We start from the raw sequence: 24,150 nt of genomic DNA, 5'->3' as shown, positions 1-24,150 counted from the left end.
TTGTCTATACCTCTATTCTTGTTTGCTATGCTTAAAGCTTTCACATGTATTTGCTTTTTCTTGGAGGTATAACCTTGTATATAATTGCTTCCCATTATGGAGGCACCTGACATCTGGGGCAAGAAAAACTGATAAAATAGTGTCTGCTGCATGTTTTATATCCCTGACTACCTGACGTCATGGAAGATGAGACAGCAACCGACGTAGGACCCAAGACTTTGATAATCAGGCCGACTGAGGGCTACTGCAAGCAGATAACCCAAATGTGATGACTGCAACACTGAATACACTCTAACATCTACATTTATGGTAAGTGTACACAACTGTACTTTCTGAATCATCTCTTGTCATGGGTAAGTAAATGTAATAAATGTCAAACTGAACTCTGATAATGACTGGTTGACTTGATTTTGTTTATTTATTTTACATTTGTTTACCGGGAAAATCCAGCTGGAACAGGTCCATTTTCAGTGGATGCCCGGGGAGAAAAGCTCCACAATTAAGATGTAGTAGGAAGTTAATTGTTGTTGTGTCTTTCGGCTTTTCCCGGTTAGGGGTCGCCACAGCGGAACTCCGGTCTGCTAATGATTGGTAGTTGAGTTTTATGTGGCGAGTTACCAGCCCTGACGCACAACCTTCAACGAAGGTACGCCCATTTGCGCATGTCTTCACGCAGAAGACGCTCTAGCTGAGAATCGAACCGGACAGCGTCTTACTGTGAGGCGTTAATACAATGAGAAATATACAAAATGGGAAAACAGTAGATTACTTACAAGCAGAGATATTCAATAATTTGTTCACAATAGTTAACAGGCATTGCAGGACTGAAATACAGTTAGATTAATATTTACAAAGGTAGTATAGACAGTTTACATTTCTAGTAAGCGTACACTGAAAGAAGTACAAAGACCAATGTGCTTATTCTAAGAGTATGTATTTCTATGCGAGTAGAATAGTGTGAATTCTAGACTGGAGTTGTTTTGGAGGAGGAGAAGAGAAGGTATAGAGATTGTCAAGTGATACATGGGCAGATCCAAGTTAAGTGATATTTTTGTTTTGTTTAAAGAAAGAGAAGACTTCCAAGCAAGCATAAAGTGTGTAATGTTTTAAAGTAGTATAGATAAACTTAGTGACGTAGTGGTATCTTTATTAGTACTGCTGGGTAAAGTACATTGCTTGAGTGTATGTATGGGAGAAAAATGATGACTGTTTAACTTCTGCACTGCAGTACCTTCAACACTAAAGGGACAGTGTCAAAATGTATTTTATCAGCCTTCTACAATGCAAGGGAGCATACATGCTGTCTGATTATTTGCAAAATAAACGGGTTATAATTGATTCATTTACTGATATACTGATTTAAGTGATTTTTGACTGGGTTTACTGACTTTAGTTTGATAACAGTTTTGTTAAGATGTGTCATCAGCAGCCACATCTCGTAAGAATGGATTTCTTGCCAAACTTCAGCAGAACTTTGATATAACAGGGTTTAAATGCGTCATTGTTACTGTAAGGATTAGTCAATCCATCTTATGATGTGAAGTATAGTGCAACCTTCCATGTGCATGTGCGTGTGGTGATCACTCTGCCTACTGATTTATAGCATTTACTTGCTCCAGCAGCAGTAGATTTTCTTGAGTAGTACTTCAGCCACCAGTGAACTGTTCACACTGTGTGATGCAGCATTGAGTGAGGGAGACTGTCGTAAGTTGAAATGAGTGCTGAAAAGATTGGGTGGTAAATAGAGAATGACGAAAAAATGTGTTTAACTTGCTAAACATGAACACTGTATTTAAAAAGATCTCCATTATTTCCAGGCTGGTTTTGGCTATGGACTGCCTATTTCTCGTCTCTATGCCCGTTACTTCCAAGGAGACCTACAGCTTTACTCTATGGAAGGATATGGAACAGATGCTGTCGTCTACCTCAAGGTAAACTGAACTTTTTTGTGACTGTATGAATGTTGTTTCTTCACTGGGCTATTGCCTTATTATCCTGTGTGCAAGTGAGGCTGCATTCTTATAATAAACCGACTGTACCTGTATTTTTGTGTATCTGCAAACTGTCTGGCCACCTCACACTGCTGTCTCATTGCCTGAATCTGCCTGCAACGTGTGCCTTATCTTTTGCACTATTTTATAGCCCCTTATTACAGACACATTTGTTCTCTTAGTAAAGAAAAAGGCAAACTGGTTCCAACACAGCACTCTTTAATAGCAACACAACAAGGTGAGCGCTTTCACGGATTACATCCGCTTCCTCAGACCAAAATATTGACCAGTTTTGTATACATATTTTTAGACAGATTTTATTGTTTTATATATGTATATGTGTATATATATATATATATATATATATATATATATATATATATATATATATATCCATTTAGTATATTTAAATGTTGATACATTTTAGAATTTATATTTATGTTTATGTGTTAGACCAGAGTCAGTTTTAATTATGTACTTAGCAGTTTTTGAGCTGCAATGTATGTTTTGTAGTGTTGCTGATTTACACACTGATGTTAGTTTCTTCAATGCTTAGACAAGGCAATGAATGTGTTAAATTGGTTCAGTGATTAGTGTGCCTCATTGGCTGCTAGAATGTTTAAATATGTGACTTGAGTTTTAATATTTTGGTCTGAGGAAGCGGATGTAATCCGTGAAAGCGCTTACCTTGTTGCGTTGCTATTAAAGAGTGCTGTGTTGGAACCAGTTTGCCTTTTTCTTTACTATTTTGCTGTTTGCTACATTGGTTCCTTTATCGGTTCAGAGGTTTGTTATTACTTTACTGCTACTGTTTGTTTACCTCTCACCGAGCATGGCTGCTACAAATGGGGATTTGTGTTACAGAAGAGTCAGCTCCTGCTTTGACTACTAAAGGACTGTACAATAATCATTTCTACTCACTTTTAAATAATATGGTCAATCCATTATTGAGCAGAACATTGCGCTTTGAACATGAAGTGAAATACTGATGATTTGAATGCGCATGAGATGTTTATTAAAGATTTTCATGATTTGGAGAATAAGCTTTACAGGTATAAGCGACTGCAGTGGCAGCGCTTCCACCTTGAAGCTTCCCTTAAAATGAACATAGCACCAAGGGGACTGAGAGTCTTGACAATGCCGAGCTATGGACAAAACCTATCCTGAACTTTTGAGTTGCTGGCAGCTGTTAAATCTTGAGTACAGCGCCAGATACATGCAGCTCCTTATTGAGTTCTTTCAACCTGAAGAGGCTGATTTATGCAGAGAGCTAGAAGGCTTACAGAGTGCGATCTTTGACAAGTATCTAGATGATGTCATAGGGAGTAAAATGGAGGTTTTGTTTGACAATGTAAGTGGGTATGATAAAAGGCTATCAGCCACCAAACAGGAAAATTCAGAGAGACACATTTGATTTCCAAAATGGTAATGTGTTCTCTTGGTCGAGAGATGGTACTGGCTATAGTGTTCAAACTCAGCGCTCAACAGGAAGTGGGCAGAGGCCATATAATACAGGCACGAATGAGTCATACGATAAACGTTCCATGAAATCAGTACAGGCACTTACAGTTTCATCGGCTACTACAAGAACTGCATCAGTATCTGAACCAGTGGCCAACAATTCACTAGATATTCAAACTGGCCATTCTAGTGAGAATGTTGCTAACATCAAGTCTTCGACCAGTACTGGTACTGACAGTGTTAGGCCTAAATCGCTGACAATGGTACACAATAGTCCTGCTAAAGCAGCAAGGAATCTGCTTGCACGTGAAGTAGTACGTTCTACTTTTTTACTGAAGGATCCACTCCCGATCAGAGGGAGATCCAGGAATCGGTATACCAACTCGAAAATTAGACGTCCGCACAGCGAGGAGGAGGTAATAAGGACAGAAAAGAGGCAGAAACAGGTCTAGTATACAACATCTCTTCTGTTATTTTAACTGAAGAACAACTCTCTGTTCTAAACAGAGGATCTGAAGTAGGAACTTCATTTGTCAGCAACCTTTGGGATACGGATCCGATCTCGGATCCGAGCCAGCAACTTTTACCACAGCATAGATCCGAGCTCCTAGCTCCTCCCTTTACCCATAATCCCCTGCCAACCCTAACTGACCTCAGATCTAGTTTGCCGCGCTTCAAGCCTACAAGCTGGATTTCGAGCTCCGGGCAATTCAGAGTATTTGTGAGAAAAAAACTTACATTTTTTTTGTACTTTTCTTGTGTGATTGTGTAAGTTTGTTTAGGTTCCTCTTAAATATCTTTTTTTGTAAAATTTTTCCTCCCTACCCTCGCTGGTTCGTAGTGTGTGTATGTGGTTTGTGTAGGGGCCTAGTGAGTGTGTTTTTCCGTTCAACATGTCGGAGGCCCCTAAAGCCATCTTTTCAAAATGCACCGAGTGTGGCCATAAGCTTTCACCGGCGGATGGCCACACCCGGTGCGTTAGATGCCTTGGGGTTGAACACCTCTCTTCGGGATGCACGATTTGTGCAGCGTTCAACCCAAGGGCACTTAAGGACCGGAGGTCGAAGCTGATTCTGGCGGGCCTTTTGCCCCCGGACTCGGCTCCGGCCTCTGGTTCTTCGGTGGCCGCTACCCAGCCCTTGGTGGTAGCCACCCCTGCCTCCCTTCCTCCGGTCGGGACTCAACCTCCCGTTTTGGCTCCGGAGGAGAGGGAGGCCGGAAAAACCAAAAGGAAGGAGAAGCACCATAAGTGGCGGGCCGAGGACTCTTCCTCGGCCCCGCCCGCCCAGCGGGGTTCTCCCTCCCGGGTTTCTGGATCGCCTCCTCCTCGGCTCCGGTCCCCTTGTTTTTCACCGGGACCTGGGGAGGAGGCAACCCGGTCCTCATCGAGGTCATCGAGGCGTCACTCGTGGCCTCGTCGAGGTCCACATTTAGTATGTCAGATGCAGACATGGACCGGATGATGAGGAGGTTCATCCAGGCCCAGCTGCAGATGGGAGTGCTCTTGCCCCTTCCGGGGAGCTCGACCCATTTTTGCCCCACTGCTCCTTCTCCGTCCGCTTCCGGTTCGAGCATTCGAGCCGAGCCGGATCCGGGGTGTGTCGGAGCCGACAGTGCTAGTTACTGCCCGACTGGTCCCTCGAGTTTGTCAGATCCGACCTCTCGGAGCCGTGGGCGGAGCTTCGGATCCAAGGGACTTTGTGTGACTTCGGCTCCGTCCCGGTCGGAGCACACGGGTCCTTTGGATCCGAGGGTCTCCGCCCCGGATCCGGTCCCCGCTTCGGATCCGAGTGGGAGCCGACTCTCGGAGCCTATTGAGAGTAGCTCCCCCTCTGCTTTCGCGGTGGTGGATAGGGCACTGTTGAGTGCATCCGGACCCCCGGTCCTGGCTTCGGCTCCTCCCTGCACTCCCTCTCAGCTGGTCCAGGCTCCCATCACCCGGCCTTCGGGACAGCCTGCTTCAGCGTCTCTGGGTGTTACTGCGGAACGTGATATTGCTGGTGAGTCTTCCTCAGACAGCCCCCCCGAAGAGGTCCCTCACAAAGCCAAGTGTAAGAGGAGGCACATGGACTCCCCTGAGTCCCTTACCGAAGATACGGACTTAGATGAAGGGGAAGGCTCCCCAAGGTCACCCCCCCGAGGATGTCTCCTTTGGAGACATCATGGAGATGCTCAGGATTGGGGGGGGGGGTCTGCCCCCAAGGCTTCCTCCGATGAGTCCGTATTCCTAGAGGCGTTCGAAGCAGGGCCATCTACCTCTTGGGTGTCCCCTCCCCCCAACCCCCTGGTGGACCTTATTTCCACCAGGGCTTGGAAGGAGCCGGACACTGTAGAGCCAGTCCCCAAGTGCCCGGATAGGATCCTGAGTCCCCCTGCTGAAAGAACCCACTGGAGCAGAGGTCCCCCCCGTGGATGCCATGTTGGTGGCGGTGGCCACCAAGAGAGAGCTGGCTCAGGAGAGCTCTGCAGTCCACCCGCCGAGTAAGGACTCTCGAGCGATGGACCGCCTGGGGAAGCGGGTCTTTAGTTCAGCAACCTTCTCCATGAGAGCGCTGAACTATATGGCACACGTCATCCGGATGCAGCGGGATCTAATAAAAGAATACGCTGCATCCCCCCGGAGTCCATGTCGGAAGGAGACAAGCATCTGTACTCCTCCCGAATGTCTACTCTACGTTCAGTTTCTAACACCTCTATGTGGCTCTTGTCACACGCCACTGAAGGAGCCGCTAGAGCCGGCAGAGCCAGCCTGGTAATCAGGCGTCAGGCCTGGCTCCGACACTGTGACTTCTCTGAACCCTTTAAGGCGTTATTCGCGAATGCCCCCTTTGATGGTTCTGCACTTTTTGGCAAAACCGTTCGCGACACTTTAGTCCAGAGCGAGAACGACGGGAAGACGTTTTCTGCCGTCGGAGTCTGCTTCTCTGCTCCACAGAGGTCCTTTTCTAAGAACCAAAAGGGTCAGAAGATGATGTGGTTCTGAAAATCGCATCAGTCCCAGTCTGCTCCTGACAACCAGTCCTCTCGTGGCAGAGGAGGACAGGGAGGATGCCGCCCAAGAGGCAGAGGGGGTCCCAGAAACTTCGGGTCCAGGGAACCATTCTCTGAGAGGCCCACACAGAACCCCTGAGGGGTTGCCCGGCTGCTCCACTCTGGAGGCAGTCGGGGGGCGTCTTTCGAAGCACCTAGCAATGTGGGAGTCCATAACAACAGATCGCTGGGTGCATCGCATCATATCCAGAGGTTACCAAATTCCCTTTATTGTAACCCCCAAAATCAAAAGCCTCCCCGACGTACCACCCAATCAGAGGGAGGCAGCTGCTACAGAAATTCAGCAGCTTTTGCAAAAAAGAGCCATCCAACCCGTCCCCCCAGATCAGTTCGGATCGGGTTTTACTCAGGTTCTTTCTGGTGTCAAAAGACGGGGGACTTGAGACCCATTCTCGATCTCTCTCTCCTGAACTTGGCAGTACCCAAAGAAAAGTTCCGAATGGTCACCTTACAATCTATTCTCCCCCTATTATGGGAGAACGATTGGATGTGCTCGATAGACCTCAAGGATGAGTACTACCACATCCTAGTGGACAGACGCTCCAGGAGGTTCCTCCGCTTCCGGCTGGGAGCCAGTCACTTTCAGTTCAGGGCCCTTCCCTTCGGTCTCACCTCAGCCCCCAGGGTGTTCACCAAAGTCTTGGTGGTCATAGCGGCCCACCTGAGGCTTCAGGGAATTCAGGTCTTTCCGTACCTGGACGACTGGCTCCTCATCGCCTCAACAAGGCGTCTGCTCTGTTCAGGCAGGGATTACTTCCTCGACCTTGCTCCACGTCTAGGGTTAACTATCAACATGACCAAATCCTCTCTAGTCCCCTCACAAGTAATAGATTTTATAGGGGCGAGATTGGATTCCAGGATAATGCTTGCCTTCTAAACTCCCGATCGGCTTCAGAACCTGAGGTTGCATGTCAAGGCCGTTCTCATTCTTCCTGCTCCACCTGCGGAATTGATCCTGAGGGCTCTAGGGTCCATGGCGACAGCTATTCCTCTACTACCCCTAGCCCGCCTAAATATGAGGGTCCTGCAGTGGAGTCTCTAAATACAATGGTCCCTGTCTCGCAACCCCCTGTCCCATCCTATTCCCCTAAGCAGGGCTTGCAGAGGGTCGCTCATGTGGTGGCTCCGGTCCCCGAGTCTCCACACGGGACGACCATTTTCGATGCCTTCCCCCGTCGCCACAGTGACCACGGACACCTCTCGCCTGGGGTGGGGGGGCACTATTCAGGCAGAACGGTCCAAGGCACGTGGAACGACACAGAGACCTCTTTGCATATCAATGTCCTAGAGATGAGGGCGGTGCTTTTGACGTTGCAGGCACTTCACAGCCTTCTACCGATTGGGACAATTGCAGTACAAACGGACAACATGTCAGTTGTCTGGTACATCAACAAACAGGGGGGAACCAGGTCTTATCCCCTTTGTCGCGAGGCCATGAGAGTGTGGGAATGGGCGATTTCCACCAACCGCTTTCTTATTGCAATGCACATTCCGGGACGGTCCAACATCTTAGCTGGCAGGCTCAGTCGTTCGATTCTGACTCCGTACGAATGGTCTCTCAATCCTCTAGTAGCGAAACAAATATTTGCCCTATGGGGGCAACCCTGTTGCGATCTTTTTGCCTCTCCTTCAAATACCAAATGCAACAGTTACTTTGCTCTAATCCCCCCTCAGGGGGAGTCCCCGAGAGACTCTCTAGTACATGCTTGGCCTCCCGATCTCCTTTACGCTTATCCATGATGCTGAAACTCCTACAGAAAGCCATTCGGCTGTGGAGCAAAATGATCCTCATTGCCCCATTCTGGCCTCGTCAAACATGGTTCCCGTACCTGTGGTCTCACCTAATTCATCCACCATGGATTCTGGATCCACTCCCGGATCTCATTACCCACCCTCTGGGTCTCCCGGCCCCCAACCTGGTCAACCTCAAGCTGACGGCTTGGTTGCTCCAGTTCCACTCCTGATTAGGACTCCCGGAATCTCCTCACCAGTCAAAGCCATCCTAGTAGCAGCACATAAACCTTCCACCAGAAGAGTCTATCGAAGCAAGTGGAAATGTTTCTCCATCTGGGCGGAGCACCATCACTTGGATTTTTTCACGTGGCCTCTCACGTCAGTTTTGGAGTTCTTAACTACCCTTTTTCATCAAGGGGCTAGCTGCTCTACAGTCAAGGTACAACTGGCAGCGATTTCGCATTATCATGTAGGGCATGAATCAGGCCCTCTGATGACTTCTAAGCTTTGTAAAGCTTTCCTCAAGGGTACCTTCCTTCTCAGACCTCCAGTCAGGGAGGTAGTACCCCCATGGGATTTGTCTTTGGTTCTCCAAGCCTTGACTAGCCCCCCTTTCGAGCCGGCGGCCACGGTTGATCTTAAATATCTCTCTTGGAAAATAGCCTTCTTAGTGGACATTACTTCAGCTAAAAGGGTCTCTGAACTTCAGGCTCTATGTGTTAAGCCGCCGTATTTATCCTTCCATCCAGATAGAGTTTACCTCAGGATCAATCCGTCCTTTCTGCCTAAGGTGTCTTCGGAAGCTAATATTAATCAATCTATTAATCTTCCCGTGTTCTTTCCCCATTACCAGAACAAAGGAGAATATAAACTGCATTCCTTGGATGTGCACAGACAATTACGTTTTTATATTCATCGAACTGCTGGTCATAGGCAATCTGACCAGTTGTTAGTCTCCCTTGCCAAAACAAGTTTAGGCAAGTCAATTTCTAAAGTTACACTATCACGGTGGATAGCTAATTGTATCCTCTTAGCGTATCAGAGTTCGGGAAGGCCTGCACTTCAGGGAGTCCGAGCTCATTCTACTAGGGCCATCACTGCTTCGGCAGCTTTTAAATCTAGGGTCCCCTTAGATGATATTTGTTCCGCAGCCACTTGGGTCTCATCTCATACCTTTATCAGCCATTACAAACTGGATGTTGTCTCCAGAGGTAGGGCGTCCTTTGGCTCTGCAGTGCTCCGGAATGTTCTTCCATAAAGGCCACCCAGGATTCAGGTAGCTGGGGACTCTGTCCCAAAGGTTGCTGACAAATGAAGTTCCTACTTCAGATTTAGAAGTTATGTACTCACCATAACGTTCCATCTGAGTAGGTATCTTCATTTGTCTGCAACCACCCCCCCTCTCCTTCCCCCTGACCTATAGGATCTGTCTTGGATTAGCCCCTTCCGGGGCACATTAACATTGCTTATATCGGGCAAACTTGATCTGAGGTCAGTTAGGGTTGGCAGGGGATTATGGGTAAAGGGAGGAGCTAGGAGCTCGGATCTATGCTGTGGTAAAAGTTGCTGACTCGCATCCGTATCCCAAAGGTTGCAGACAAATGAAGATACCTACTCAGATGGAACGTTATGGTGAGTACATAACTTCTAATTTAAACTTTGTTCCAGCTCAACAAGTTGATCTTGTTGATGTACTCAAAGATCTACACCTGTTTGGCAGGACATTGACACTAAAAAGTATGTTTCCTGATAATATGATGACTGAAGGTGTTTTTAGAAAACCGAGTACTTTTGTTCCTCCTACAAATTCTAATCTCCTCTCCGGTCCAGCTGGTGAATCTAGGAATCTTGAGGCAATGTTACAACTGCCTCATGTACACAGACAACCCTCTCCTCTTCCCAACAAATTCCAACACATGTGAGAAATGCAACCATATAGCCAAACTGGAGGCTAAGCTCTCTCAACTCAGTACTGGTGTAACCAGTCAGAAGGAGAAGGAAACCACACTCACTACAATTCCAGTCTCACATAGACCTACCACGACAGCAAACCAAACACATAAACACACAAAAACATACTCGGAGGCTCTAAATAAAAATTGCCTAAGCAGTAGAGACCTCCAAAGCAGACACCCAAGCAACCGCTACCCCAAAACAAAACACGTGCAACACATAGCTCACAAAGCCAGTGTGCCGAACAGTCACAGCCCTTAAGGCTAAACAACACACCTGATACATTTGTAATAGGTGACTCTATCATCAGGCACACTGACGTCCCGCTCACCAGGCTGAACAAGGAGAAGGTCACGGTGAGCTGCCTGTCGGGCGCTAGGATCCGCCACATAACACAAGCACTCGGGTCACTCCAAGGCAAGTACAAATATGACTTGGTCATTGTCCATGCTGGTGTGAATGACCTGAGACGTACCTCCCTGAACTACATGAAAAGAGACATAGAGGAGCTCTCTGAGCATGTAGCCCAGGCCGGTATGACCCTGACCTTGAGTAGCATCTTACCTTCACCAAGAATGATGCCACAATATGAAGACAAGATGACCAATTTCAACAATTGGCTTAAGTATTGGTGTCATTCAAAGGGGATCTAATGCCTGTCAGCCTGGGATGACATGCACGACAAGCCAAGATGCTTCGCTAGGGACGGCTTGCACCTGTCACCCCTGGGCTTTCGGATATTGACAAAGGCTCTTGCTACCCCCATAGTGCCTTTTTTTTAGGCAAGGCTCAAAAAACAAACCCACCTCCATAGGTATCACAAGGGATAAGAAACTAAGAGTAATGCTACTCAACGCCAGAAGTCTAAACCTCAAGATGCACGCACTCGAAACTCACCTTAGCATGGAGAACATCGATATCTGTGCAGTAACAGAAACCTGAAGGCTCTCGAGAGCACCCCAGCACTACCAGATTATACCTCATACCATGCTTTTCGGCCCCAAAACTTGGACCAAACCACAAAAGGAGGGGGAGTATCAATATTTGTCAAAGATACCCACACCTCCAGGTTGATGGCACAGCACGAAGCATCAGAGACTATCCATGTGCAACTAACAGTGGGTAAAACTGCCTTCCAGTTTATAGCCTGCTACAGACCACCCTCCCAAACCCAGGAACCCCACTCGGCCTTCTTGAGAACACTGGAAAATATGAAGGTCTCTCCAAACACCATTATATTGGGCGACTTCAACTACCCAAACATAGACTGGGAGCATTACTCTAGCTCCAACACCCTAGCCCAAAAGTTCCTAGAATTTATAAACTCAAATGCTTTGGAACAACTTGTTACCACTCCCACAAGAGGGGAAAACATACTGGACCTGATCATCACCAACATGGCTCCAGACCAGAAGTGTATCCCGCACTGGTAAGATCAGACCATAAACTAATCTCACTGGATATTCACATCCCGACCCCACCCCCTGTCCAGAAAACCACAGTGAAAAACTTCTCTAAAGCAAATTTCACACTCCTCAAAACCGAAGTGGAATCCTTCAAAGCCCCAAGGCCTGTGGAAAATGCGTCCCAGACTGCAGAATCCTTTATAAATGCATTCTATGAACACCTTCAGGAATGCATGGATCATGCAATCCCAAATAAAGCCAAGACCCAATCCTCCAAAGGCAGACGTCCTGTCTGGTGGACCCCAGCCATAAACAAACTATACAATAGAAGGAGGAAGCTACTACATGATAGAGCAAAATCCCAAAAAGGGAAGGCATCTCTGATCAGTATTAGCAAAAAACTACGGGCACTCATAAAATCGTCTAAGGCCAGCTTCGAGAGAAAAATTGCACAGGACACTAAGGATAATCACAAGGTTTTCTTTAGTTATGTTAGGAACCTGGTTGGGAATTCCCAGATATGCTCAGAATTGGTCCAAAATGACAGAAAATACACCGAACCCACAGACATTGCCAACATCCTAGCTGACAGGTTCAGCGCAAACTCCCCCCCCCACCAAAAGGGCAAATATCTAGCCCAGCAGAGTGCTGCCCCCCTGATATCTCAGATGCTCAGGTAAGAGCCGCCCTCTCCAAAGCAAAAAACACAGCATCAGTGGGACCAGACGGTGTCCCGGGCTGCGTCCTACATGAACTCCAAGAAGAGCTAAACTCAAACATAAAACTACTGTTCAATCTCAGCCTTACTACAGGATATGTACCCAAAGAGTGGCGTACAGCAACAGTGGTCCCTCTCCACAAAGGTGGTGCCTCAACGGATCCTGGAAACTATCGCCCCATAAGCCTGACTAGCTTGGTCTGCAAAGCTATGGAAAGGATCATCATGGACCTCATAAATAAAGATATTGGGGGACCTACAGACACTGGAATCCTACCCAGTTCAGCTTTGTTAAGGGCAGATCCTGCCTCTTAAACCTGGTTGATTTCTTTGAAACAGTCACCAAGGCCATTGACGAGGGGAAGGTGGTCCACACAGCCTACCTGGACCTCGTATAAGCCTTCGATACAATACCCCACTCGGGCATTATAGATAAGCTCACCAGCTTAAATATAAACCCCTATGTCACTAGATGGGTTGCAAACTGGCTCAAGGACAGAACCCACATGGTTAGAATTGCTGGAGCCATGTCAGACTCCAAACCAGTTACAAGTGGCGTCCCACAAGGCTCAGTCCTGGGACCTCTCTTGTTCGGTATATATTTCTCGGAGGTACAGGCCAACACGGAAGGACTGTGGCTGACCAAGTTCGCAGATGACTGCAAACTGGGTGCCATAATCGACTCTCCAGCCGACACAGGCATCCTCCAACAGGACCTCATAGAAACAGGCAACTGGTGCCAGAGCCATGGCCTCAAGCTAAATGCCAAAAAGTGTATAGTCATCCCCTTTGGCAAAAACAAAGTGCCCACAAATTACCACATAGGTGGTAATCCATTAAGTACAGAAGAAGTAATTAGGGGACCCAAGTTGATAGCAATCTCTCATTTGACAACCACGTGGCCAAAGTGGTTAGAAAAACATTTTATATAGCCCACCTAATCATGAAGGGATTCACATCTAGATCAGGGGAGGTCATCGTGCCTCTTTATTCATCCCTCATCAGGCCCATAATTGAGTACAATTCCCCTTTTGGGATGTACCTTACCAGACACCTGCAGCAACTGGAAAGACCCCAAAAGTACCTCACCAAGAGGATCAAAGGGCTCAAACAGATGCCATATGCTGCCCGGTTAAAGAAACTCCAGCTCTACTCAGTGGCATACCGCCTGCTCAGAGGCGATCTGTGCCTGACGTATAAAGCCATGTCCAACCCGGAATTAATGGACATGCTGCACCTCAGAAAATCCAAATCCCATCGAGCTACGCGCTCGAGAGACTTGAACCTCAGCACTGAAATAAATAGGACATGCTGGAGGGACAGATTCATAACCCAGAGGCTCCCTTCACTCTGGAATAAAATCCTAGTCCAGGTTAGGCAGACTCCCTCATTGACTCTCTTCAAGAGGAATCTTGATGAATGGATGGGAGATCGTAGGTTTACCCCGGGTATCACTTCTGTGTCACTGTTAGACAGAGGCACAGTATACTAACCTCGAAAAAGGGCATAGCAAAATTAATTTAAAATGGGTGGCGAAAGTCGAACACACTCTGGCTAGGCTTATAAATGCCCTAGGGCAGATAGCCTAGTATGAACCTATGAAGTTCGACTGTTGAATTATTTCTAGATGTTTGTGACAAACAGATCAGGGACAAGTTCTCTGATAATCACACTAAAGGCTTTATTAATTTGTCAGTGAATGAGCGGCAAACACTTTTTGAATTGAAACGCATGATTAGTATTGAAATACGACCAGCTGACAAAGGGGGTGGGATTGTCATACTTGATAGAGATGTGTATATTGGATGCATGTTAGATCTGTTAAGTGACTTGAACACCTACTCCCCTATCACAGGTACCATGTTGAAAGAGATTATTGATAGAATACAGTTTTATGTGCTTGATCTGCTTATGATGGTGCTAATCTCTGAACAACTGTTTGAATATTTCAAAGTAGATCATCCAGTAGTACCTTTTGTTTATGGCATTCCAAAGATACATAAGAATTTACACCATCCACCCATGCGTCATATAGTGTCCAGCAGGACTGGGCAACAGAGCCACTTTCTATCTTTGTTGAAAAAAATCTCCGGATTGTGATAGACAGTTGTCATACTGTGCTTAGAGATACTAAAGGTTTTTTGCAAGAGCTGAATAATCAGTTAGATGTTTTATCTGGTCATTGCTTTTTTGTCACACTTGATGTAGCCTCTCTATTCACTGTTATCCCCAATAGTTGGGGGATTGAGAATATTAGAGAAATATGTGCCAATGGATTTATTACTAGCAAAGTTGAACTCATCTCTTGGAGATTATTCTTGAGAATAATGTTTTTATTTTCAATGACTCCCATTATATACAGAAGGTTGGCGTGGCTATGGGCACTGCTTGTGCCAATAGCTACGCCAACCTAACACTTGTGAATTGGGAGACTGTTTGTTCTCTCCAATAATAGATTTTGTAGTTCGATAAAATGGTTCAAATGTTTTGTCGATTATATTTATTTTGCTATGGCAAGATACAGAAGAGGAATTAATACAATTTTTACAGTACCTCAATGGATTGAATGACTTTTTGAGATTTACGTTTACATATTCATCAGAAGAGATTGATTTTTTAGATGTGAAAGTAAGTAAAAATACCCTGTCATCTGTTTCCACTACTATATATAGGAAGGATGTTAGGAGGAATAACATACTCCATAGATTCATAGATTAGTACTAAGCTAACTGCCCTTGCTAGCCATTTTAAGCATATCCAGTTATCCCTTGTGAGATTCAAACCCTGCACCTTGTGTTTGTAAGGCAAACACCTTAACCATTAGGCCACCCTCCCAACAGCAGTATGCATCCCAACAACACAAAATTTAATGTTTTAAAAGGGCAGATTTATCTCATGATGCGTCTCCATAGTGATGATACACAGCTAACTCTTGCACTAACCAAATTGAAAGAGGAATTTATTGAGAGGGGATATAAGCCCACTGCCATTGACTCTCAGATTAGTGCAGCTTGGGTGGAGAGAAATAGAAGATGTAGACCTTATTTTGAGAATGTTCCCCCAAATGCCCAAACAAATGTTGGTAGAGCTGTTGATTCTCCATCTAATATTATCACCAGTAGTACTGTAGGGGTTAGGATGCCACTAACTTTTGCTAGCAATGTGTGCATGGTATGTGATGTTATTAAGAACAATTGGGATATTCTCTTGACTGATCCTAGACTCAAAGATGTTATAGGCTGCCAACCCAGTTTTGAGCTGCAATGTATGTTTTATAGTGCTGCTGATTTACACACTGATGTTAGTTTCTTCACTGCTTAGACAAGGCAATGAATGTGTTAAATTGGTTCAGTGATTAGTGTGCCTCATTGGCTGCTAGAATGTTTAAAGATGTGACTTTAATATTTTGGTCTGAGGAAGCGGATGTAATCCATGAAAGCACTTACCTTGTTGCGTTGCTATTAAAGAGTGCTGTGTTGGAACCAGTTTGCCTTTTTCTGTACTATTTTGCTGTTTGCTACATTGGTTCCTTTATCGGTTCAGAGGTTTGTTCTGACTTTGCATTTGTTCTCTTACAGGCCTTACACAAATACCGTCTGTCCTCTCAAAGCAGTATGTAGAGAAATGTTCCATTTTTTCAAAGTCACACACATTATAAAAAATGTTTGATTTCCTCACAGCTGTACACGTTGGTAGTTCTCTATGTTGTAGATGTGTATAGAGTTGAGCATATTAGTGTCTGCCACTTCAGTTTAAGCTGTACATGTTCAAGCACATAGATGGGAACAGCAGTGGTATGCCTTTCAGTAGCATCTTTCCTCTCACTCATCTCTTTATGAGCACATGTCGTTACTTCACAGGTATACTAATCGAGTCATTGATTATCGTACCCCAGATGTCATAGATTAATAGTGTCATAACACCGCAATGAAAACTTTGCAATGTTGTAAATTTTAAGCTTGCCTGAACCTCAGCTGTGATGAACAGTCCGATTTGAGAGTCACAGGAATGTGGGAGGCAGTCAGGCTTGCCTCCTGCAAAAAAAAAAAGTATTTTTTAATCACCCCACCCCCGTCTTTTTGGTCATCCATTTCTGTTAACTCAGACCTCTATCACTGTATATTATTTTATTGTCCTCCCAAAAGTGGTCTATCCTTTGTTTATACCAAAGTGTCCTCCATGTAACCCTTGGGGAGTTGTATTGCATTGGTAAGTGTTGGTGGAACAAGAACTTGGTGCACCAGGTCCTTTTTGTGACCATATTTCTGGAAGAGTGTTATTTTTGTTTCTTAACTCATTACAGCTGAGTAACGCCTCCAGGTGTTTCTTCATTTACATCCAACTGGTTCCTGTAGGCGTTGCTTGTTCATATTTGCACTAATAATTCCAAAACCATGCAACATACAGAGTATTAAAATATTTCATCTTAAAGCATCACAATGGCACAATCAACTGTATTGATATTTGTGCTCTATCTGCTGCAGGTAAAGATATATTAATTGTTTGTTAAATGGTTATATCATCATAAATTTCATGTTTTTTCTAAATAACTCTGCAACCAAGTAGCACAGCCAGAACTGCTTAGCCTCATGTGAAAGCTGTCAGCTGGATGAACAAAATGCTGCTGGCAGTATGCATGTAACTTGAGCGGTGGCTGATGTATTGTAGGTTGTTTACATAATATTATACAAAAACAGCTCATTACTATTCAGAATGGAGCATGTGGATTGGACAGCCCAACCAGTGTTCCTGTTGTAAATCAAGCTTTTACCATTAGAAAAAACGCCTGGCCACTGAAGTACTATTGCGCAGCCAGACTGTTCTGTTGGCATATACGAACAGCTAAGCAGACAGTAGCAGAGATTCTGTTTTCTTCGTCACTTTATTGCATTGATGTTCTGTGCAAGCTTGGGAACGCAGGTCCCATATGCATGCTCAGCACATCAGTTTTCTTGTGTGTTGTCTTCACTATACTGAAGTACCCTTGTGCAATAGCATTATTTAAGAAAGGTAAATAAACTCCTTTTTAGGTATATCAGGATTTACCCGTGGTTTGCTTTGTTTAATAAAGCTCACTTCACCCTCATGATCAAACCACACCAACCATGGATAAATCCTGATGTACCCATGCATAGTCATGGTTTATTGCTTTGTTACAAACGCAATAGTTGTTACTGTGACTTATGAAATCCATTTTATGACCAAGAGCCTAAAGAATACTACCACTATATAAATAACTTGTGCTTAAGAGTTTGCTTTTACATTTCTTTAGTAACCCCATTAGTTCCAGAGATATGAACATTTTTTTTGAAATGTGAGGACATGATTTGATACTATCAAAATGCTGGGGCTCCTGGAAGTTACAGTGCAAACTTCCAGAACTCCATTGGAAGGGATGTGTTTAAAGTTGCATTCTCCTAGTTATGCAGAAGTATGTAGGGGCATTAGTAGCACCTTCTGCAAACATCGTTCATACGTCTGCATTCAGTTTTACTTCAGAATGCTGTCTGTTAAGCTGTCCCACTGGTCTAGAGGTTTTGTTGTTGAATGCACTACTTGTGTCTGGGGTTCAACTGTCATTCTTGCCACTGGAGAGCTGGTTGTGTAGTGGGAACAAGAAGGATGACAGCCTATGACACCCCTCTCCCCGAGGCACAGCTAGTTGTCAGGGAGCAACACCTAAGGATGAAGGTGGGTAATAACAAGCATGCACATGTATAGTCAGCTATTTGCAGAGAAATGACCAGGGTCTGGGGTTAAAAGGTCATTTCCTCTGGTGTCTCCAGGATGTAATGGCATCTGTGTCCTGCTGCAGCATTCCAGTAGTAGCATTCATCCCTGATGTCTATGGCAGTAGAGACAGAAAACTTAACATTGTTAACTGAATTGGTGGAAATCAATGAAGAATGTTGATATAATTAAAAAAATGCTGTTCACGCAGACAGCTGTTGCAGTGTTGCAGTTTTGTCCTCTTGCATCAAGGAATGTTTTTTGCAATCAGGAGAATCAAATCCCTTCTTACACTTGCTCCCCACTATTCTATAGGTGACATTCCTGCTTCTGGGTCACTAATCAAATCCTGGTCACTGGCAGAGCAGTTAAGGCAAAAATCTGTTCCTGCAGGCCAACAGTCCCTTCTTGATCTTAATGGATTGCCCACAGATTCCATCTGTCACTCCATTTTATGTAGAGAGTCTCCTTGAGCACAGTGCTTAATTTAACCTCATATTTTTTTTAGCCTGTCAGTGTCTGTTCAGTCATATAATTGTGATGCTCTCCTTTTGAAGTTCTGCAGTGTATAGGACAGTTTTGCAGAAGCCATTACTGTGAAACTATAGAAACTGGATCCTTCAGTTTCTGTACAGACATGAGTGTGAACATACTTTTTTTCCTCATTCAGCCTTGCAGTTATTTGCGGTGTAGTCTATATTCGTCACTTCTGTGACATTGACACCTAACTGAAATGAAAGCATTGATCCTGCCCCTCGTAAGCCTTTTCTAAATGTAAAATGCATTTATTTTTAGCTTGCAAGTGCGTGGGATTTCAAAGCTGGTGTGCGCTGCTTAGAGCTGCATTTGTATTCCATTGCTAGTAGATGAAGCTCTGTGTAATATTATTAATGCTTGTTATTTAATAGTCTGTCTGCCATAGCCTGGGGCCTTTTTTAGGGAAGGCCAAAGCCCTGAATATTATACCCAACAGTAAACAGACAATCATAGATAGGCATGATACAAGTGAGATTTGCATGAAAAGTCTTGAATATAAGCAGTCAGTGGGAGCTTTGACAGTACAGAACTGCAATGAATTACAATCTTAAGTTGAGGTATAATGTTGGAAATTCCAATAGTTCTGGAACTGTAGAACTGAAAAACAGTGAACTTGATACAGCACCTACTAGTACTTTAAACCACCAAACTGGATGGGCTTGGTTATGTAAGGAATGTAAACTATACACTATGCTGACCAAAGGGAGATCCTGGCAGTACCTTAAATAACTGTATATTGAACGCTGAGATTCACTGGAGTGAAGGAGAAGCACATAGTGACTTCCTTCTAAAGGCTTGATGATTGACACAGATGCTCCAGTTGAAGTGACTTCCTGTCTAAAGGCTTGATGATTGACGCAGATGCTCCAGTTGAAGTTAGAATCTAGTGATTCTAGTGACATTTAAAGCCTAGGAAGGAATGTAATGGAGGGTGTGATGGGAGGCTGTGTAACTGGGGGGGGATGTTACATTGAAGTAGTGCCAGCTGATTGCCGAAAGAATGGAGTTGCTTAGAGTACACCATGTTGGAAATTTGCAGGCAATTTAAGAGTGAAATAGACACACATAGTATGCATTAAAAACATTGGTGAACAGTCTCCTTTAATCACTGAGAGTGTTTATTTATTTATTGACATTTGTTAACTGGATTAGTCCAACTAAGCCAGGGGCCCATTTTCACTGGAGACCTGAGGAGAAAAGCTCGAGAAACAATACAATTATGATATTTACAAAATATTAAAGTAGGGTCACAGAAATATAGTACAATTCAAAAATTTGTGTACAGCAGTACAATGCATAGGTAAACAACAAGTACAATTTCCAAAATTTGAGAACAGTGTATAAGCATAAGCCAGATAAAAGGTTTAGAGAATGTTACACTGAGTACAGTATGAATACAGTTTTAACAATTAAAAGGTTTACAGAATATTACACTAAGGAGCATAGTATGAATACAGTTTACTAGAGCAAGTAGAAGGAGGAAACAGAGCTGACAGGGACAAGCAGATAAAATGAGAAGAGAGGAGACTAGTTCAAGTGGGGGTTTGACAAGAGCATGACCAAGTCTTCAGGAGAAAAAGTCTAAGTTATTTCTTAAACACGTATTTATGCTGAGTGCTTCTTATGCTGAGAGGGAGTGAGTTCCAAACATGGGCTACAGAGTATTTGTAAAGGATCTTACCAATGTTTTTGTTGGGTTTGTATAACTGAAGGTGACATTTACTGGCAGTACTGAGGTGATGAAGGGGGTTATAGAAGGAGACAAAATTGGAGACAGAGGGACATGATGAGGATTCATATAGTACAGAGTGTTCAGTATGTAACTGGGGTATAAGTAGCTGTTTAGAGAATTCTGGCCATTGGAGTAACTTAAGGGCAAGACAGTGGTAAGATTGTAAGGAAGGTTGGTGGCATATCTGGCAACTTTGTTATAAGTTTGCTCTAGTGTAGTGATAAGAGATGTTTGAATATGAGTAAGGACAGGGGGAGCGTAAAGAAGGCAGGGTAGGAGTAGGGCCTGAATGAGGGAGGGTTTGGAGGAGAGTGACAGAAATTTTTAATTACGAAAGAGAAGTCCAAGTTTCTGATGGGTCTTTTTTATACTTTGTTAAATACGAATATCAAATTTTAATTTGTCGTCAATGATAATGATTCTAAGTCTTTTTATTTTATTTCCTTGGAAGCTGATACAGTTGAAATGCTTTTTCTGCAGTTTTATGTAGTATTTTGATGTATCTACTTGGGTGGATATAGTTTCTGATTGGTTTGAATGGTGTTATAACTGGGCAGGTAACCATATAATAATAAATGAATGTGTTGCAGGTGGTTTAAAAGCTGAAGTCTGATTAACTATTGTTTCCTTTTGCTCTTCATTTTCAGGCATTATCAACTGATTCTGTGGAGAGGCTGCCTGTGTACAACAAGTCTGCATGGAGACATTACCAAGCAAGTCCAGAGGCAGATGACTGGTGTATCCCTAGCAGAGAGCCAAAGAACTTGTCTGTTACCACCCCTAGCAAGTGAAGAGGACTGTGATAACAAGTGGCTTACCTTGCAGAGTGGGCCAGGCTGATTCAGTGACTAGAACTAGTAAGGAGCACAGACTCCTGGAGCTGAATACTAAGGAAAAGGGACCTCACAACTATTGATCATACTTGGCATTAGACCATTGGAAGTTTCCACATTTCATCTGAATTTAGACACCAGATGGACTGGCACAAGGAGCAGTGTGTCAGATGGCATTTGGATTACAGTCATGTGCTTTGCAGGGAACTTGGTACAAGGGATAATAGTAGGGGTTGAAGAACCAGTTTGTTGGCCTTCTCCATATGCTTGTTCTAGTTGGTTGTAGTTTAGGTGTGATATTAACAGTGAGTTATGCCATTTCATGTGCACTGATTTTTGTTTTTTCAACAGGGGCATTAATTGCATCCATTTCAGTAATGCATCATTAGGCATCACCATTGCTGTTCAATCCTTATGCCTTTCGGGTCTTCAGAAAGACTAGTTTGACACTGGTTTATCCAGTGAACATTAAAATAAAAGTATTGCAAGCATTCTGCTGGACCAGAAATAAAATGGGTGAACTTCCACAAGCAGACATATTTTTAAAGGAACCCAGAACTGCTGGGCTCTTTCTTTAAGGCATTATCTTTCTGTATCCTCCCCTAAAATGGTTTCCACGGTAATGTTTTTTTTTTAACATTTGAGTCTCTCTAAAGTTGTCGCTCGATTACAGTATTCCTCAAGTGTCACCTTTTGTGTCATTTTGCACATATTCTTGTTGCATGTTTTATTTTTGTGCATTGTTTTGCCTTTTTTTTGTTTCATTTTTAGGAAATAGGAATGCAAATTCATTTTTCTTGTACTTTTTAGTTTTTTTTTTCTGTTACCCGATCAGTAATCCATCTTCAGTTTAGTAATGCAGAGACTTGGTCATGGCCTTGTGCCCCATGGATGAGTACTGTAAGTTAAAGGTCAGCTGCTTAAAGTGTCTAGCATTAGGAAAGCAGTGTGATTAGTGCAATTCTTCTGTGTCTGGGCTGGGGTGTACAGTTCTTGTATGTCCTTGTAATGGTGTGGGCTTGTGTGCACACAGAAATGTGCATTAGTATGTATGTGAGGGTGCTGCATGTGGAAAAAGACAATAGGATGGGCCATTGACAGCTTGTCATTATGTCCCCCTTTGTTGGTACTGGATTATACAGCCATCACTGCTGCACAGTACTTTGATCAGTGGAAGAAGTTGTACCTTACATATGGAAAGGTTTATGTCATTTGGAAGGAATGGTCTTGTACCGGCATTCTTACCAGCATGCCTTGACAACAGTCACCTCAGTGGAGTGGATTGGGTACATTATATAAAATTGATAACTTGTATGCATTACTGATGTTTAGAACATTGTGTTTGGGAGGGACATTACTCTGGAGACTACAGTCATTTTGCTGGGCCACCTGAGCCGGAGTTTCATTTTTCAGCTGCTGTATAATAGTCCATTCAAACTGTGGCATTTTTTTTCTGTGAGACCAGAAACTCTGTGCACCATTCCTTGCATTCCTACTCTCCTGACTGTTTGCGACCATCACTCAGTACAACAACCAGCTTATCACTTTGCTTCCTGGAAAGAATTTATCACACATTTAGTGTAGTAATTTTTCAATGAAAATTCTTGGCTTATAATGTTTAAATCTTTATTTTCACCTTGAAAGCGGTCATTCCTAACCTGTTCTGCAGCTGTCTCTGCATTGATGTTTGCATGTAACTAATAAGCAGTTTTTTTTTGCATACATTGTATACATTTGGCAGTGTATGATACAAACTGTTAGTGAAATGCAGTGTGCACTAATGGTGCTGTGCAATGTTGTTGTAATGGTGCTCTGCAAAAGTGTTCTTCACTCTTTTGTACCTTCTTTGTACTGGATAGATGCATCGACTTTGCAGATCACTTGAAAAAATCTGTAGTAATTACTGTTTCTAAATCTTTATGAATGTAAGAACTGGACTAACACGTGAGACTGAGAGCGAAGAGAACCTCTGGTAAAGGAAGATATGCAAAGTTAAAAATATAAGGAAACATGGAGAAAACTTTTTGCCATGAAGCCTTTTTTTTGTTTAGAAATCTTGTGATGTAGAACACGATTTACCAGCTTTTTAAATGTTTAGACTGGACACATGAAACAGAATTGCCTGTCCAGATATAGAAAAGTATAACTTTGGACTTGAAATGGATGGAGAATTCAAAGGAATACAGTAGGGAATGGAGTGCTGTAAGAAACTCGGAAGAAGAACCAGTGGTCATCTTGTGATGTGTTCTTTGTTAAGTCTGCTGTTACCTTAAATGACTGCAGTTCGAGAACCACACAAGTTGGCTCCATATTCTGCTGAGATTGTTTCAGTATTTTATTTGCTGATTGAGGTCTTTGTATTTAATGTTTATAAATAAGTCCTTTGAGTTGAGTCGTCTGAAATGGTCATAGTAAATTGAATTTTTTATGACCATTGTGTGAAGCAGCACTCACCAAAGCAATTAAAATTTTTATTGATTCAAAGTGTATTGCTCATTTTTTTGCAAGGTTGTGTTTTAGAGTTTGTTCTTGTTTTGCACTTTATGGCAACCAGTTCAATGGAACTACACATCCAAAATGATACCATGCAAACATCACTCTGAAATTTTGTGTAAATAGTGCTGGCTGCAGTATGATGTTCCAGAAATTTCTCCAAATTTATGGCGCAAACTGAAAAGAACAGTGTGCTGTGTATAATGTTTAAAAAATCTCCCCAAATGATGTTATAGTAGAAGAATGGCATGTAAATTAAGTGAATTGCCTGTTTAAATTGCACAAGAGAAAAGTGCCTGCATTTAACATTTGTTGCTGATGTTAAATACGTATATCACTTTAGTGACTAGTGATCCAGTGTTGTCCATTTTCATCAGATTCAACCTTTGGGACTTTGATCCAACTGTGATGCAGCCTCAGCACCTCCAAACCTTTGGATCCAGGTTTCCGACCCCTCCCCTACTCATAATTTTATCACCATCCTCAAATTAGTTTGCCACTTCAACTGAAC

General features: G+C 43.6%; 1 protein-coding gene across 3 annotated transcripts in view; it reads left to right on the top strand.

Annotated features, from left to right (window-relative positions):
- The window catches only part of PDK2 (pyruvate dehydrogenase kinase 2), a 243,586-nt gene extending 219,956 nt beyond the window's left edge, over nucleotides 1-23,630 (top strand). For all 3 annotated transcript variants that reach the window (XM_044055144.1, XM_044055143.1, XM_044055145.1), the window contains 2 exons: nucleotides 1,818-1,931; nucleotides 20,961-23,630. In XM_044055144.1, the coding sequence (XP_043911079.1) occupies nucleotides 1,818-1,931; nucleotides 20,961-21,104 (258 nt within the window). In that variant the 3' untranslated portion in view covers nucleotides 21,105-23,630. The remainder of the gene's footprint in view (nucleotides 1-1,817; nucleotides 1,932-20,960) is intronic.
- The last annotated feature ends 520 nt before the right edge of the window (nucleotides 23,631-24,150 follow it).

This window comes from Protopterus annectens, chromosome 13.part0, assembly GCF_019279795.1.
Source record: "Protopterus annectens isolate FY-2018-M chromosome 13.part0, PAN1.0, whole genome shotgun sequence".
NCBI classification, from domain to species: Eukaryota; Metazoa; Chordata; order Ceratodontiformes; family Protopteridae; genus Protopterus; species Protopterus annectens.
Note: the sequence above shows the minus strand (reverse complement) of the source record. Positions and strands in the feature narration are given on the sequence as shown.